Source organism: Danio aesculapii, chromosome 16 (assembly GCF_903798145.1).
Source record: "Danio aesculapii chromosome 16, fDanAes4.1, whole genome shotgun sequence".
NCBI classification, from domain to species: Eukaryota; Metazoa; Chordata; class Actinopteri; order Cypriniformes; family Danionidae; genus Danio; species Danio aesculapii.
The window spans coordinates 45,492,462-45,510,975 of NC_079450.1; the positions used below are offsets into that span (position 1 = coordinate 45,492,462).

The 18,514-nt window shown below is 37.9% G+C and overlaps 1 protein-coding gene across 1 annotated transcript; it reads right to left on the bottom strand.

The window, feature by feature from the left end:
* Positions 1 to 6,623: 6,623 nt before the first annotated feature.
* Positions 6,624 to 11,275, bottom strand: cabz01093075.1. The gene is made up of 4 exons (XM_056474979.1): positions 11,128 to 11,275; positions 10,335 to 10,385; positions 9,141 to 9,215; positions 6,624 to 9,061 (listed from the first exon to the last, which is right to left on the bottom strand). The coding sequence occupies exons 2-4, from the start codon at positions 10,358 to 10,360 to the stop codon at positions 7,981 to 7,983; spliced, it is 1,182 nt and encodes a 393-aa protein (XP_056330954.1). The 5' UTR covers positions 10,361 to 10,385; positions 11,128 to 11,275; the 3' UTR covers positions 6,624 to 7,980.
* Positions 11,276 to 18,514: the final 7,239 nt, after the last annotated feature.

Here is an 18,514-nt window from a genome sequence, read left to right on the forward strand (position 1 = left end):
GATCAAAGTGGTTTGGTGTTATTACTGGTCTTGAAAGCTTGCGCTCCCAAAGAGCATTCTCATGCTTCCAAAAACCACAGCACGTTCATTGCTTTTAATTTTTTGCTCTGTTTTCTGAGGAACAGGTAATATATTATATTATACTGAAAAGGCTCACACTGGCTTCTCCCACTGCAGCAAATTCTATTTTTATTTTTAATATTTGGTACCAGTTTATCAAGTAGTTATGATTTTGTTCTTTTTGACTCGTTGGATAGAAACAGTGCCTTATTTGCAAATGTTTTATGCAATATTCCAAGTCTAATTCACATCCATGCTAGTAGTCTGTGAAAAAACAGTTCCCCTTCATGGAAACTCAGACGTGTGTCTTGTATAGACATATGGGAGATTGTCAGACAACCAATCACTCTAATGAGCAAGAAAACGGCCAATGAAATGCCAAATGAATTGGCAGAGCTCAGGTCTACAGGTGTGAGCGATTAGCCATTAATAGAGTATATCAGCTGGCAACATGATCCAGCAGCATGTCTTTTTAAAGATGTCGTTCCGACCGTGCGTTTCTGGATGCGGTGGTTTCCATGTCCCCAAAGACAGGCACGAGCACTGTGTCATTTGTTTGGGGGTCAAACATGTTGACCAGGTTCTCACGGACAGTTCTTGCCCTCCATGCAAGGGCTTGACTGTTGCGCAACTGAGATAGTGGCATACTCTTGCATTAGGGTGCGTCACCCCTGCTGCTCCCCGCCAATCGGTTAGCACACAGGCAGGCCTGAGGATTACAGTGGGGGCTTATGTGTCGCATTCGGGCACGTAGACACCTCACTCCTCATCGATGCACTCTGTCCAAGCTTCAGGTGAGAGTGCTGGTCCATCCTCCAGGATGGCCGCGCTTTCATCAGATGACACCGGGGACGTGATGTCCATTGCTGCATCAGAGGGCGGGCTGACATGCCACCCTCCGGGGTTGTCACCGAGGTCTAGGCTTTGGAGTCTGACATGTTGGCCATGTTATCCCAGGCTGCTTCAGCCGTAGGACTGAAGATGGCTTGTCCCCCAGCACCTCGGCCGGACCGCTTAGATGGGTGTTACGTAGGGGCTAAGCCAGGGACCTTCCAAGCCCCCTGTCTCTTTCTTCCCAGGGGTACACAGTTAGCTCACACAGGCATGGAAGGCACCTTTCTCTGCTAGGACCTCATGCGATCCCGCTCTCACCACCCTTGACGGCAAAGCAGCCAAGGGGTAAGAGGCGATTCCTCAGGTGGAGCATGCTATTGCAGTCAATTTTTGCCCGCAAGGTGCTTCCACCTGGAGAGGTCCACCCAAGCGCCCTTCCAAAGCATGCTAAGACCACCTATCAACCCTACCAAGTAGAGAAGCTAGCTGAGCTGGGTGGTTCTTCCCCAGGCTTGATCCATGAGCTCCGCACAGCATCTGATTATGCTCTCATGACCACCAAATCGGCTGCTCGTGCCCTGGGGAAGATGATGGTCACACTGGTCATCTAGAAATGCCATCTCTGGCTATGTGCCCAAAGTTCCTACCACCCCATTTAGAGACCAGGTGGTGAACCTGCAAGCGCTGCCCACGGAGGAGGCAGACTCAGCCCTTTCACTGCTTTGTCTCATTCGCGCTTTGCACCTTTATGTGGAATGAACGCAAAACTTGAGATCTTGTGAACAGCTCTTTATCTGTTATGGTGGTTGGCAAAAAGAATGTTCTGTATCAAAATAGAAGTTGGCCTACTGGATTGTTAATGCCATGGCTCTCGCTTATCAGTGCCAGGTCGAGCCGTGTTCCCCGAGGGTGAGAGCACCAGAAGTGTTGCCTCCTCTTGGCGTTAGCATGCAGCACCTCTCTCACAGATATCTGTAGAGCTGCGGCCTGGGCGACACCTAACACATTTGTGAGATTTTATAATTTTTATTACGATTACTAAGTAATCCCGGTCAATCTGGAGGAAATTAAGCTCGGTGTGAAAAGCGATTGCTGCGCCATGCTCCCTAACCCGGAGATACATTCACTTTTTTCTGTTCTGCTAGTACCCCATTTTGGCGGACCCTAGAGAATTCCTCCAAGGCCCACAGCGTCCGACTTAGCAGAGGAGCTGGGTGCCTGGCTCAGTATGATGTCTGGTATGCCCACCTTGGTCTACCCACATGCTGGGGTTCAGTGCCAGCTATGCGCGGTCCTTGATGGTGATCCCATATCCGCTAACCAGCTTATCATATGTAGTACTCCCCCTCCTTAGGGCTAGTCCATATGTTATTATTGCCATTAAGTCTCCCCTCTTGGGTAGCAGGTGGCCTGCGCAGTGTCCTCCCCCTTCGAGGACTGGCACGTTTTTCCAACCTACTGTCGTATTTCTAAAATCCCTAGACTATATTAGCAAGGTAAAAGCACATTTACCGATCTAAATTCTATTATTCTCATGTAATGGTAATTAAAAGTCCTAGGGGATGTTGGAAGGTTGCGCTCTTGGTGATGCTTATCTATATACACTCCCACATGCTTTTATGAGACACATGAAGGGGAACGTCCTAGTTATGGATGTAACCCTCGTTTCCCAAATAGGAAATGGAGACGTGTGTCTCCACGGCCACAGCAGCTGAGTCTCCAGCTATTAGCCGAGTGATCCAGCTAATATACTCTGTTAATGACTAATCACTACTAGTCACTACATGACTAACCCTACAGTTACTATGGTATAAATACAGCACTTCAACATACAAAAGAGAGAGAACTACTTAGAAAGTCACTTACCTGTTTTATAAGGATTTGATCAGCTGTAGTTAATTAATTACGCTCGCTTTCCTCCTCTAAGATCTCTGTCGCCATCTAGTGGATGGACAATGTCAACCACCTTTGGTCTGCTCAATGACAGGCTAAAGGTCGCCGATGCACTGTCTCTCAGAAATTATAAATATTTAAAAATAAGCACTATGCTTAGAAATAAACTCCATAGTTGCAATTTAAACAACTACATTCTCAACTAAAAAAGCCTCAAAAGTACATTATGTTGTCCAACAGTTGCAATATTTGTCATAATGTAGAGTGTCCTCTGCTTGTTGCTGTATGTGGGAGGAGTAATACACAAGGGTGAATTGTGAAGAGGCTGGACGAGTGCTGTTATTTGCAGAATATTGCACGGCTATCAGCCAATCAAGTTCAAGAACCAGACAAAAAACTGTTGTGTGTATATATATATATATATATATATATATATATATATATATATATATATATATATATATATATAGTCAAGCCTGAAATTATTCATACCCCTGGCAAATTCTAAATTAAAGGTATTTTTATTCAAGCAGAAACCTTTTTTTTTTTACTGGAAATAATGCAGGCTTTCTCCAAAAAGATAATATGATGATGTACAAGAGGCATCATGAAAAAAAGAATATTTCTCAGCTTTTATTTATATTTGAACAAAAACTTTGTCAGAAATTATATATATATATATTTTTTAAATGCTAATTATATTAATTACCAGGTATCACTTTACTATAATGTTTCACTTGTCTAAATTAGTTAACTAAATTAGTTTGCATGATGCGCATCGTTGGATTTGCTTTTCAGTGTTTGGACTCTCAGTAGTGATTTTTAAACCACACTAAACTGAGCTAAACTGAACTGAATTTAAACACTAAAAACTGAACTCTGAACTACACTGTTCCAATTTACTATGACCTTTTATGTGAAGCTGCTTTGACACAATCTACATTGTATAAGCGCTATACAAATAAAGGTGAATTGAATTGAATTGATACAATGTACACATTTTTGGTGATTAGCATTGTCGAATGTATCGAATAAGCCAAAGGAAAATGAATAAATACTTTGTATCAAAACTAAATTATATAAATGTTGTATCAATAAATATTGTTTACAGAATAGCTGTTTTTATTAACCTTCATTAACAAAGATCAATAAAAACCACAGCAAATGTATTGCTGAGATTAGTTATTACCATAATTATATTATAATAAATGAATTTAGTAATTTAATAATGGGGCCTTTATTGTAAAGCTTTAGTTATCTGACCTCAAACTGAGACGTACGTAAATAAATACATTTTTATTGTGTTCTATTTATTACAATTTATTCTATTTATCAGTACAAAAAGAAAAAAATGTAACATAAAAATTTAAATATACTATTTAAATGAATACCAAAAACATGTCATGCATGATAAATATTTAACAATTACAAAAATATATTTAAAAATAATAAATACAGTATTTCACAGATACATGCAAAATAACTGTTTTATTAAGGTAACCAACATTCAAAGCCTTTTCTTGTCTATACAGTGCACTTTGGGATAAAAGCAAAAAAATGTATAAAAAAATAAATAAAAAAGGAACAATTGGGAGAGAGACTATATAATATAACTCTTCATAAACTGAAGTCTGCAGAAAAGTGTCCTGTTTTGGAGTGTGAAAAGATGCCATTTCCATGTTCGGTGTGAAAGCCACATTAGCTGGTTAATCAGACACCAACAAGCTGCACGAAGTGAACACAACCCACACAACTAAATACACACTTTGCATGCTACAGACAACAAGGCAGCAATCATTTTAATCACACTTACTGGTCGAGATTCAAAGAAAAAAGCTGTGTACTGCTTCCAAAGTTCAAAATGACTGTGTACTGAAAAATTCCTGTCAAGGTCTGACAAAGCCCCTTGAACATCTTGTCTTTATTTCTGACCCATTCTTAAATAACAAACATACTATTAATCCCATTTCACATGCTGCAGCAGTCATTAGTAAAACGACAATAAATGCAGCACAATATTGTGGCAATACTATGGCATTGTTGTGGGAAAAAAAAGCTACTGTTTGTTCCCATCCACCTATTTTTATGCACATTTCAGAATATCTCATGAAATTCTTATAGTGCACCTTAAAAACATGCACACATGACTAGAATCAAATTTTTCTCCAATTAGAAAAACACATTTACTGAATAAGTTCCAGCATGCGCATCAAAAACGTCATGTGATTTTGTTTTAACAGAGCATGTTAAAAACAAAAATGGGCATGGTGGTATGACCTTTAAAAGGTTGGTTGCAACAAAGACTCATTCTGAAAATGTAGCCCTATATACATTTCTGGAGATTGTGAATTATGTAGCCAGAAGTACGTATGGCTGCATTTCATCTTTAAAATGAATGCTACGGGGCGGTAAGACGCTGTTCCTTTTCTCACTTACCAGTGATCGCTTACCTCCATATGGACGGCTTTTCCGCTGTTACCAGTTTGTCCAGTAACTTGACATGTATGTCGGCGGACTTGATTGGTGCTTTTTAAAACACTATTGGTTAGGTTTAGGAAAAGAGGTGGGTAGGGTGATCGGTTGGTTGGTCAGTCATTCAGTCGACAGCGGCCTCTGGTGGATTTACGTGAGAACTGCAAGTGCGAATGGCACGCTCGAGAGAAATTTGAGATCTGAAAATGCATACACATCGGCCTCTTGCAGATTTGCAAAAAAAAAAAAAAAAATGCAAAAAAAAAAAACTGCTCCTGGGATGTATTTTGATTTCTTCAGGAATGTATATAGGGGTACGTAATCAGAATGAGCCTGGATCAGTTGTTTTGGTCATTCTAAAAATGCACAGTTTTTATTTCTGATATTTGGTGTCAGTTTATCAAGTAGTTATGATTTTGTTCTCTTTGACTCATTGGATCAATAGTATCTAGATGCAGCCTTTATGATGCAAGCTGAGATTGCATCACTCAGCGATGCAATGTCAGACACAATGCACTCAAATGGAACAAGTGACGTCACGGTGAGGGGTAAGGTTAGGGGTAGGGTTAGGTGAGCCCTTTAAAAAGCATTGGATGCAGCTCAGATTGCACTGCACCAGGTCTGCATCCAGACCCCTCTCCACTGGATGGAAACAGCGGCTGTTTCTCAATTCCAAGATCGCAGAGAACGGACTTGTGTTCTTGTGAAGACTGGTCATGCCAGGTGACCTCAGAAGAACGAACTTGGAAGACTGCGAGAACAGAGAACGCATCCTCTGAGAATTGAGATGCTGCGTTCTTCCTGGTGGTCATGTGACCTTGATGCATTTTAAATGGAAAATTATTTAAACATTACAGCATTCATACAATGATTTATTGTTTTTTCTCTTTTTAAAATATTTACTATGCATAAAACATTAGAAATATACATTGCACAATATAAATAAAACAGATTAAATACGAATTTCAGCTAAAAAAACACCCTTAATGTGCTTATTCCTTTATTAAGATTTTCATGGTAATGTTTATATTCACCGTTTCATTTAGGGAAACTCCTGAAATAAATAAGTTGCAATAAGTTGCAATGACTTCTGGAACTTCTAGAGCGAGTTCGGTGCTCAAGTCTGCATCGATGCGTCCTCAATATCAAGAACACATCCGGGAACTTTTACGTGCCCTCCGTTCTTGTAGTCTTGAGTATTGGAACTGAACTTTGGCAGCTGATGATGATGTTACACGAGAACACGAGGATGCAAGATCGCTGAAGAACGCATATTGAGAAACAGCCAACACCTTTTTGCAAATGTTTTATGCAATATTCCAAGTCTAATTCACATCTTTAGATTGTCACGACCCTGGTCTAGGGTCAAGGCCGCAACATAAAATAACACCGGACAAATAAAATCTCTTTTGTGACCCTTTGGAGTCGGTGCGTTTATTTGTCTTTTTTGTCTTTTTTTTTTTTTATCACCCAAAACGTGGAGAGGACCCACAGAAAAATAATTAACAAAAAGTACACTAACTAAACACCCAAATGAAACTAGCTACACTTAACAAAATAACAGAAATAAAAATGTGTAAATGAATATGTATAAAAAACAGGAGAAAATATTTACACAAAAGAAAAGTGTGGCGTCCAACTCCTACTGCTTCTTACCATGTACAGAACTCAACATTTACAACAAACAAACAAACAAACCAAAAACAAAACAATAAGAGGGGAAACATGGATGGATACACAACAAAGAGTCAATTTACACACCAACACGGAAAACACAATCAAAAATAACACTTAGCAACAAAATAGTTTTTATATCACACCACACGCAAAACAACACTCCAACCACAACTCGCTCTCCCGCCCCATGCCCGTTTTCCTTTTTTTAAAGAATACCCTGGGTCACTCCAGCCAATCCCAGAGCACGTCGTCTGCGTAATTAGGGTGGGGACTGCAGATGAAAAGAGAGGGAAAGAGAGAGACAGACACACATGCCTGCAAATGCAACAAGATAAAAAAAACATAGCTATTGATTTCTGACAGATTTAAGGTGTAAGAAAACAGTGCAAATTGTAACTATTGGAAAAAACATATTTTCCCCTTTCATGCAAGTAAATCCCTATTCTATGTTTTTATTCTGATTATTCTGTAATTTAGGCCCAATCCCAATTCTATTTTTGCACCCCTACCCCTTCTCCTTGGTCCTTAAAACTGAGTGTGAAGGGGAAGGGCTTTAAAATGTACCCCTAAGAAATGGGACAGCATTACAGCACCTGCACATGTCATTGCGATCTCTTGCTTCATATGAGATCAGACGATCGCGACTGCTGTAGTTATTCCAGTTGTGTTATTTTTTGGTATTTATCTTCAGGAAATCACTGAAGGCATATACTATGTTATCATAATGATCTAATGCGACAATACGATCGTAACTGTACTGTGCATTTACACAGTGGCCATATTCATCTATGTAAACGCACCAAAAGTGACATTAACATTATAGCAGACACTGTAAAAAGCTCATTCCCAGCCACTACACTTTTCTGACAGGGTATTCAAGTGTCATCGAGTTTTTAAAAAATCTCCATTTGAAGGGGTATCTACCTCTTCCCCTTAGCCCTACGCCTAAAAGATGAAGAAAATTGGGACACCCCTACCCCTTCACGGGAAAGCCCAGAACGAGGGGTAAGGGGAAGGGTGAAGGGGTAGAATTGGGATTGGGGCTTAGACTGCGACTGAAGATCTCTCATCCATGCTAGTAGTCTGTGAATAAACAGATCCTGTGGCCTGTATGATATAACTCTTCATGATCTGCAGTCTGCTGAACGGTGTCCTGTTCAGAAGTCTGAAAAGATGCTTCCTGAATTTCTCTCCCACGAACACATAGAGAAATGGATTCACACAGCTGTGTGAGTACGCCACAGCTTCTGTGATCTGCAGACTTAAAGTGATTGCTTTACTACTTTCACAGGAAAGTATTACTCTTTTCAGCTCTAAGGCTTTAAAAAAAGCTGCAATGTTATATGGAGCCCAACAGCAAAAGAAGACCACCATCACCACCACGACAAGACGCATGGCCTGCTTCCTGGATGAGCGAACGGTCAGCAGTTTGATGAGAATCATCGAGTAACAGAATCCTATCACAGAAAGTGGAAGGATTAAACCTATGACATTCATTTTAATGATTCCGGCTGTCTTTGAATCATGATATGACAATTGATCAGTTGTTGGATAAGACGCACAAAGTGTTTGATTATTTGTCACTGTGGTTTTGAGGTGTATCAACTCGGGAAAGGATGCAGTGACAGCAGCGACCCATATGACTAAACTAGCTAAGATCCCATATGTCCTTGTTCTGACTTTCAAGGCGAACACAGCATGAACTACAGCTAGGTATCGATCGACGCTCATCATTACAATGAAGAAAATCCCACTGTAGAATCCTATGTGGTACACACTGAGCACCATAGTGCACATATGATCACCAAAGATCCACTCGTCTCTGGCATAGTGCGCAAGAAAGGGAAGTGTGGAGACCAAGAGCAGGTCAGCTATAGCCAGGTTCAGGAGACAGATATCAGTCATGCTTCTTAGCCTGACACCCATCAAGACCACCCAGATAACCAGTGCATTACCCAGAAAGCCCACCACAAAAAACAGAGAGTATAACACTGGGAGGATGCTAGCTCCATGTGCTGGATAAACACAGGGTGCTGAATTAAGATCAGCTTCACTGTAGTAGTCTTCATAACTGTAAAGAGCAGGGGTAGTTGGCTGACCAGTAACTGACTCATCCATGTTTGATCTTGAAAAGGAAAAAATATATATGTAAGCAAAACAGAGCTCCATGTTTACAATAATACAATAATATAATATGATCTCACATGTAAGATGTATAATCATTCAGATCAGGGATGCTGCCGTTTTCCATTTCAGTCCTCAGAGACTTTGCGGTGATGCTGTTCATGACAGAGACAAAAAAAATTTATCCAAATCGGATAGTGAATATCTGAACATCAAACCTTAAATAAGTGCCCTCATGAGTTTCATAATCTGCTTTGCTTCTGTGCTTAAATCTAATATTTGATCCCTCGACCCCAAAATCTGTCATATGTTGCAGGGGTATATTTTTGGCAATATCCATGCATTTTAAAAGCCAAGATTAATTTTTTTTATGTCAAAAATCATTAGAATATTAAGTAAATATCCATAGAAGTTCCATAGAAGACATTTTGTAATGTTTTCTTACTGTAATTATATTAAAACCCTGTTTTTAGTAATATGCATAACTAAGAACTTAATTTGGACAACTTTATAGGTGATTTTCTCAATATTTAGATTTTTTTTAACTATTAGAGGCCTGATTTTTAAACAGTTCTCAGTCAAATTTTGTCTGATCCTAACATAAAATATATGTATATACAGTTAAAGTCAGAATTATTAGCCCCCCTGTTTATTTTTTCTCCCAATTTTTGTTTAACAGAACATATTTCTAAACATAATAGTTTTAATAACTCATTTCTAATTACTGATTTATTTTATCTTTGCCATGATGACAGTAAATAATATTTGACTATATTTTTTCTAGACACTTCTATACAGTTTAAAGTGACATTTATAGGCTTAACTAGGTTAATTAGGTTAACTAGGCAGGTTAGGGAAATTAGGCAATTGTTTGTTGTATAACGATGGTTTGTTCTGTAGACTATAAAAAAAAATAGCTTAAGGGGGCTAATAATTTTGACCTTAAAATCGTTTTTAAAAAATTTAAAACTGCTGTTATTCAAACTGAATTTAAACAAATAAGACTTTCTCCAGAAGTAAAAAATATTATCAGACATACTGTGCAAATTTCCTTGCTCTTTTAAACATAATTTGGGAAATATTTAAATTTGAATTTAATTGCATCATCTTTAAATTTCTAAATATGTTTGGTGACTAAAATATTATTTCAATAAATATATCTGTTTAATAAATCTATTTTGTTCAATTTAACCGAAATACATTGCGTATATTCACTGAGAAATGGATAAAAATAACTCTTTAGTTTTTGATTCGGAGATAGTGGTTGGTCTTACCTCAATAATCCAGCTGTAGAACTCATGATCAGAGATCTAGAGGATTTCTGACTGTGTAGAAAACAACCAAACAGTGATTTAGAATATTAATGCAAATAGATCATTATTAAATATAAAGGAGACAACGGTACAATAATTTATTTATATGTGAACGTTTCATTATTGTATACATAAATTAACAAAGAGCACAAGGTTTTACAGTAAATTACCCAGCTTGGAATTTTTTTTAAAAAAGCATTCATGTTAAAAGACTTTTTCTAAAATGTTACCCTTTAATGTTTACAGTAAAGCAAACGTTCATCTTCATCATCAAACGATGAACATCAGTAACTATAAATAACTTTGTTATCTTTATTTGAACAGTGTATGTGCGCACACTTTCATTACATTACTTACATTAAGTTTTTAGTAGTGTATATATATATATATATATATATATATATATATATATATATATATATATATATATATATATAAAATGTATACACTGTTATAAAATTTCACATACCTATACGACTATACGAGCATCGATCTGTGGTGTAAACCACTTGTGAACTTATTTAAATGTGAATGACTTTAAATGTTTCCAACATCTGGTTTTCCGACCATAAAAAAGGTGTGAAACCATAACCATTCCTTCCATTACAAACTGAGACGTCAGTTCAAAGGATTGATGTTCAAATCATATATACAGTGCTCTCCAGGCATATTCACGACAATTAAACACAGAATTTTAACATACTATTTATAAAAAATAGGTCAAATCAACAATGTTCTTGACAGGAGTACTCACAAATGTGGGATTGTGGTGTTTCCCTGTGACCTTCCAAGCAAAGAAAGGAAGTTGAGATCAGATAAGATCGTATCGTATGAGATCAGTCAAAAAAGCATGATGTATTATAGTTTTTTTCTCAAGCTATTGGTTTTCCTATATAGGTTAAGTGAGGTAGGGTCTTTTGTAGACTGCAGACTAGTTTCATACTGACTGCAGTAGCAATGAATCGATTGGCTCTCACCATGCTGCACGTTTTGAGAAGAGGAAGTTACAGTACTAAAACATTCTCTCTATTTATAAGAAGAAAAGTGCAGCACTCAAATTTAAATGACATAGTGCTGTAATAGCACAAAACAAATAATATGGCTGAACAATAATCTATGTAAATAGTTAACCAGTTACAACATGAACAGCTTTTGCAGGTAGTCATAACAGCTGAGCAGTGGTGTTAGCATGTGGTTTGACACACTATGAGTCTGCACACATAGACCACTTAAAAGCATTTTTAATGATCTGCCCAAACACAGCTTTTTTAGCTTTCAATTTTTATAGTAAGATAGCCTCTCATTTTCTTTATGTTATTTATCACCACACTACATATGTAATGATTGTTAGCTACACCAACTGAATTTGTAACACACTGCAGAAAACATGAAACCAATGAACAGGATGGTTTACCTTTGCTCTTTTGTGGGTTTTTGTTTGCCTTGCAAGTTTAGCTCAAATGTTCAGCAGTCTTTTTACTATGAGAAAAAAATGTGTTTCAGACTCAAGAGGCAAACATATGAAACATAACTACACGTTTACATTTCTGAAGAAATCTACAGAGCTACAAATTGTTACATTACTATGTTCTGTTCAGTTGTGTACTGGTCCTGAGATCACCCTCAATGCTATAATATTCGAATATTCCCATTCAATGCGATTTTTGAGCCTCCAACAAACAAAAAGCAGTAACACTTTACAATAACAGTACATGAATAATCATGTGTTTAATGTAAACTAAACATCACTTTATTATGAACTAATGATGATTGAATGCATGCGCTATTCATGACCTAACTTTAACTACAACATGAGTCAAGTGAGTTCATGTGTGCAAAATGTAACCATCATGAACTCATGAGCGCTTAATATATAATTATGTCATGACTTTACTTGGAGGGGCACATCATCATTATCTCATCATTGAAGGGGAAATGAAGCACTCAATCAAGTTCACATTATTTTGTACTTAGATTTCCCTTTAATGAAAATATATTAAAACAAACTCGATTAATGTAACCACTTAAAAGTGTCTGACGTCACTTCTGATCAGGGCTGGCCTGTGGCATAGGCAGTATAGGCAAATGCAAAGGGCGCCGTACATCCTCAGAAATGAGGGGAAAAAAGTAACTTCCACTATTCTTAAAACTATGGTTTTATTTCATAAAGGAATAAGCCCACATTAATTTAGCTGCATAGTGCAAAGCGTACTACTAATGATAATAATATCGCCTAAGATGCCCCCCCCCCCCCTGAATAGTTAGACTTTACCTGCTACATGGTGTTAATTTTTTTGAAGGGTCAACAAATCTGGTGCACAGGGGAGGCAAAAAAGAAAGAAAAATGGAGGAAAAACGTGACAGACAGAGGTAATGTTACAATAAAGATGATTATTTTGCTGTATCCGAATGAGGATTGATAATGCCATTAACAATTAGCATGACGCATACCTGTCAAATCCCCCGTTTTTGCCTGCTATCATTCCGTTGAAGTATTTTCCCATATTCTCCCCGGTATGTTTAATCTTTATATGAAAAGTGAAAGTAAGTACCATCAAAACAGAGCCGTTCTCATGATATGATTGCAAGAGCTGTTCAAGGGAATTGTGCTTTGGCTTTATTTTGGCTTGAAAGCACGTTAAAATGAATATAAAAACATTTTCATTTCTTTCTATTAACGCTGTGCATCGATCGTCGCAACCTCTGAATCAGTTTAGCCTACAGTATGCATGCTGACTGATGGACGCGTTCCGTATGATAAACTGTTCCCAGATAAGCTTCTGATTTTTTGGGATAGTGTTCGGAGAGTGTAAAGAGCGTGTAAAAGTGTAAAATTCCACTAATTAAAAGATAGAATAGCAAAAATGGTGAAATAATGTTGCTTGGAGTTGCATATTATATTAAGTCAATATAAGTACAAATATGGTTTTAATGAAGGGTTAGTTTTTAAATCCAGTCAACATTCAGAATGGATAATGACTGGATTAGTAAGTCCACAAATTCAAGCAATATTATAATCTTTTTGAAGAAAGAATTAGGTTTGTGTAAAAATTAATGTTCAGGTAATATTTTGATGAGAGACATTGGAGAGATTGACTATGCCTGTGTCCACAGTGTGAGTCTTCTGTGTGAGAGTAAACATTTACTGATTGTGAGTGGTAGTATATCTGCCCTACATGTTGAACATGCAAGAGAGAATCTGATAATGACAAATTTTGGATTTGAAAATAGTCTATTTATATGTAGTCAATGACAGAGTGCAAGAATATGTGTATAGCATAATTATTCATCTCATAATTTATTTAGAAATTATTCAGAATTATGCATATTTGTCTTTTGCATTGGACCAGGACCATGGCCTTTTCTCAAAAGCCCCCTATCCCCCATGTATTTATAATATTTGTTATAAATAAATATATATATAAATATTTAGATTTATTTGAAATAAAAAAATATTATTATAATTGTTGGTATTATTATTATTATTATTATTAATATTATACAAATAATATTCTAAATAAATAACAGAAATTTGTCCTAAATGTAACTGCAACACAAAGACACAACTGGAGTGATATGCTAAGATCATTTAAGAAGTACTTTGCAGGAATAGCCTATTAATTTAATTCAGTTGACATTTCTGTGTGGAGTTTGCATGTTCTCCCGTGTTGGCGTGGGCTTCCTCTGGGTTTCCCCCACAAGCCCAAAGACATGCGCTATAGGGAAATTGAACAAACTAAATTGGCTGTAGCGTATGAATGTGAATGAGTGTGTATGGAAGATTCCCAGTACTGGGTTGCAGCTGGAAGGGCATCCACTGTGCATAAAACATATGCTTGAATAGTTCACGGTTCATTCCGCTGTGGCGACCCCTGATTAAGAGACTAAGCCGAAAAGAAAATGAGTGAATGTATGAGATGAAAATTATCTGTTGTCTTTTAGACCCGACTCTTACATTTTTTAGGCCTAATCCTACCTCCCTGACTTTTCATCCCTCCTTTCTTCCTCATAGCATGTATAGTGAAAATAAGATCAGGTTTCACAATGCATGAGCACTGCGTATTTTTTCAACGTGCATGTTAACAACTGGGATTCCTCTTCTGTCTTCAGATGTGCTGCTGAGGTTTCTCAGTACCACAGTTGCAAAAACTAAGTATTGTTTTGATACTAAATGATACTAAGTATTTTGAATGTACAATTGCTTTGTTTAAATAAAAAAATGTCCAAGACAAAGCTAATACGTTTCTTATATGTACACTAGCAGTGGAATTTACTGTTATGCGACAGGGTATGGAATAAAGTCACTGTCATAAATATTTCGTGCGTAAATAAAATTCACGCATCCGTAATTATAAAATCGTAAAGGAAAATGAAGCGTACTCGTAATTTTACGAGGGTACAATTTCAAAATCTGCGATTAGAACAGACACAGATATGACATTTTCTTTGTCTGTTTGTATACGACTGATAATTTTACGATGGGTGTACTTTACAAACACTAATTACAGTTTCACCACGGCCACGAAGTCCTGATTACGAGTACGAATCAAACAGCGACACTCCACTGTCAAAATTACATCACCGCTGTCACAAGCATTAATAAACAAGCGAGAGTCATTGATCACAAGGGCGCGCCTGCAGGACACTCGAGCTCACACACACCGTCTCAGGTAAGATTTCTGTTATTCCCTCTTAGAGAAATGTCCGTGATAAGCTGTAATAAAGGTTGAGACTTAATGACGTCCAATTTCGCTGTGTTTCTTGGACATTTTACAGAATCAAAATTAAGAACGGACCGAGGATAGAGAGCTAGCATAATTTCAGCTCTGTGGAAAAAGCTGTTCCTCAGTCTGCTGGTTTTTGTCTGGGGGAGCCTGAAGCGCCTGCCGGAAGGCAGGAGAGAAAACACTCTGTGAGCAGGGTGAGAGGTGTCCTTAAGAATACTGCGTGCTCGGCGCAAACAGTGTTTCTTATGGATATCCTCTATGGCTGGCAGTGTAGTCCCTGTGATACGTCGGGCAGTTTTCACCACCCGCTGCAGTGCCTTATGCTCAGCAACAGAGCAGCTTCCATACCAGACTGTGACGCAGTTGGTCAGGATGCTTTCTATTGTGCAGCGGTAGAAGTTCACCAAGACAGCTGATGAAAGCTGGTTTTTCTTTAGTAGCCTCAAGAAGAATAGGCGCTGGTGAGCCTTCTTGACCAGGCTGGAGGTGTTGGTGGTCCAGGAAAGGTCCTTTGAGATGTGGGTCCCCAGGAACTTGAAGGATGAGACAGGCTCAACGGCCATCCCATGTGGATGGGATCATGCGAGCCTGTTCGTACCTTCCTGAAGTCCACAATGAGCTCCTTGGTCTTGTTGGTGTTAAGGAGCAGATTATTGTCGGTGCACCATGTGGCCAGATGCTGTATCTCCTCCCTGTAGGCAGTCTCATCATTATTGCTGATTAGACCAATCACTGTGATGTCATCTGCAAATTTGATGATGGTGTTGGATCTGTTCACAGGCCTACAGTCGATGGTAAAATGGGAGTAGAGGAAGGGGCTCAGCATGCAGCCCTGTGGTACACCAGTGTTGAGTGTGACAGTGGTGGAGCAGATGTGGGCTGATCTAACATTCTGAGGTCTGTTAGTCAGAAAGTCCATAACCCAGTTGCAGAGAGACGTGTCGATATCATTTGTCGATATATTTATGAGACTATGAATCAAAATAAGTAAATATTAAATATGTTAAATATGTGAACCCAGACCACAAAACCAGACATGAGGGGCAATGATCTGACACAGACCTGTATGTCATCTGAAAGCTGAATAATTAAGCTCCTCATTGAGATGAAAAGTTCAGATGTATATTTTTATCTTATTTTTAAATTTGTACAAAGTAAGGTATTAGTAACTGTTAATATAAATGTTTGTTATGTTATTTGTTATTATCTGTTTGTTATATTACTTGATTAAACTATTTGTTACATTATACTGTATTATTATTATAATTAATAAACTATTACTATAACTATTATTTAGCCTTATACTATTCTGTGTGTTTTTCTCTTTCCGTGTGTGTGTTCTATATTGGTGATTGAATTACCACATTATATTTTGCTTATTCTGGTTTATTTAAAGTTAATTAATTGATAAGAGTAAAAGTTTTATTTGTTTTATCAACCTATACTGGATAATTATGTCTAATTTAGTTTGTGTTCTCTGGTGATCTTATAGGGTGTTTGTGAGTTACTTAAACAGTTAAAAAAAGGTAACTTAATCAACAGATGTCACGTTATAGTTGAACACGGTTCAGTGATTCACTGAGAGACTCGCTGCCTTTAACGTTAACTGACATCATGCTAGCTCTCTATCCTCGGTCCATTCTAAAATTTGATTCTGTAAAATGTCCAAGAAACACAGCGAAATTAGACCTCATTAAGTCTCAACCTTTATTACAGCTCATGACGGACATTTCTCAAAGAGGGAATAACAGAAATCTTACCTGAGACGGTGTGTGTGAGCTCGAGTGTCGTTGTTTATTAATGCCTGTGACAGCGGTGATGTAATTTTGACAGTGGAGTGTCGCTGTTTGATTCGTACTCATAATCAGGACTTCGTGGCCATGGTAAAACTGTAATTCGTGTTTGTAAAGTACACCCATCGAAAATTTATCAGTCATATACAAACAGACAAAGAAATGTCGTATCTGTGTCTGTTCTAATCGCAGATTTTGAAATTGTACCCTCATAAAATTACGAGTACGCTTCGTTTTCCTTTACGATTTTATAAGTACGGATGCGTGAATTTTATTTACGCACGAAATATTTATGACAGTGATTTTATTCCATACAGGGCGCCACCTGAAATCTTGCCTAGGGCGCCAAATTGGTTAGGGCCGGCCGTGCTTCTAATGCTTGTATTTGCACCTGCTACATGTCCACAACTTCACACATTGTGTTAAATTAGGCTGTCCAGTCCCCATGTTCAGTCCTTTACTTCCACTGTATCTGTTCAGCTGAGGAAACGGAACCAACCCCTTGACGTCAGACACAGCGACATTCCAAGATGGAAGCGCTCTAGGTCTAAAAGCTATAGTGAAACATGCCGTTTTTTTTCTAAATGGTCATTCATTAATTGAGTTTGTTTAATATATTTTCATTTAAGAAGAATCTAGTTTACAAAATAATGTAAACTTGACTGAGTGCCTCATTTCCCCTTTAACTACTCATGGACTCCTTATGCACATCCGATCAGTGTGTTTAAACTGAATAACAACAGAACTTCAGTCTGCGTCAACTTGAACAGTTTAAACATGGGAGTTCATGAATAGTTAAGGATGACTTATGATAATGTGCTAATCCAAGTAAAGTCATGATGTAATTTTATATTAACAGCTACAGAGTTAAATTTATTTTAAAGGGCACCTATGGTGAAAAATCTACTTTTGAAGCTGTTTGGACAGAAATGTGTGTAAGTATAGTGTATAAACTCTCATATTGGGGTGAAATAAACACACCCAGTCCTTTTTTTTTTCAAATTTAACAATAAACACACCCAGTCCTTTTTTTTTTCAAATTTAACAACATAAAAACGGTGGACCAATTGGAGCGGTTTTCAGATCAACCGCAACTTTACGCAGGAGTGTGGTCCCCCCTCCCACCAATATTGATTGACAGCTGCACGCATTAACATGTCCTGGTAGTCACATGTATAATCATATAAACAAGAGAGGACAAGCGCAAAGCAACCGGTAATAAAAGGTCTGTTCAGTTCGCTAGGATCATCAATCATCATCAAACGTGATCAAGAGTGAGTTTCACAAGTTTAAAATGTTTTAAAACAGTGCACGTGTGTAATGAATTATAGGGATTCACTTCAGATTCACTTAATCAGCACAGCCGCGTGTCAGAACAATTATAAAGGAAAACGCTTCAATCGTGGTTTGTGGACGTTAAATCGGGTTCATTTAGTACATTGACATAACAGATATCCATACAGCAGTGGATATTACCAGTGTCATGTCACATATGCGTGCAAAACGAGTGCAAAGCTTAACGCTCTCTCTCTCTCTCTCTCTCTCTCTCTCTCTCTCTCTCTGTGTGTGTGTGTGTGTGTGTGTGTGTGTGTGTGTGTGTGTCTGCGTGTCTGAGCTATGT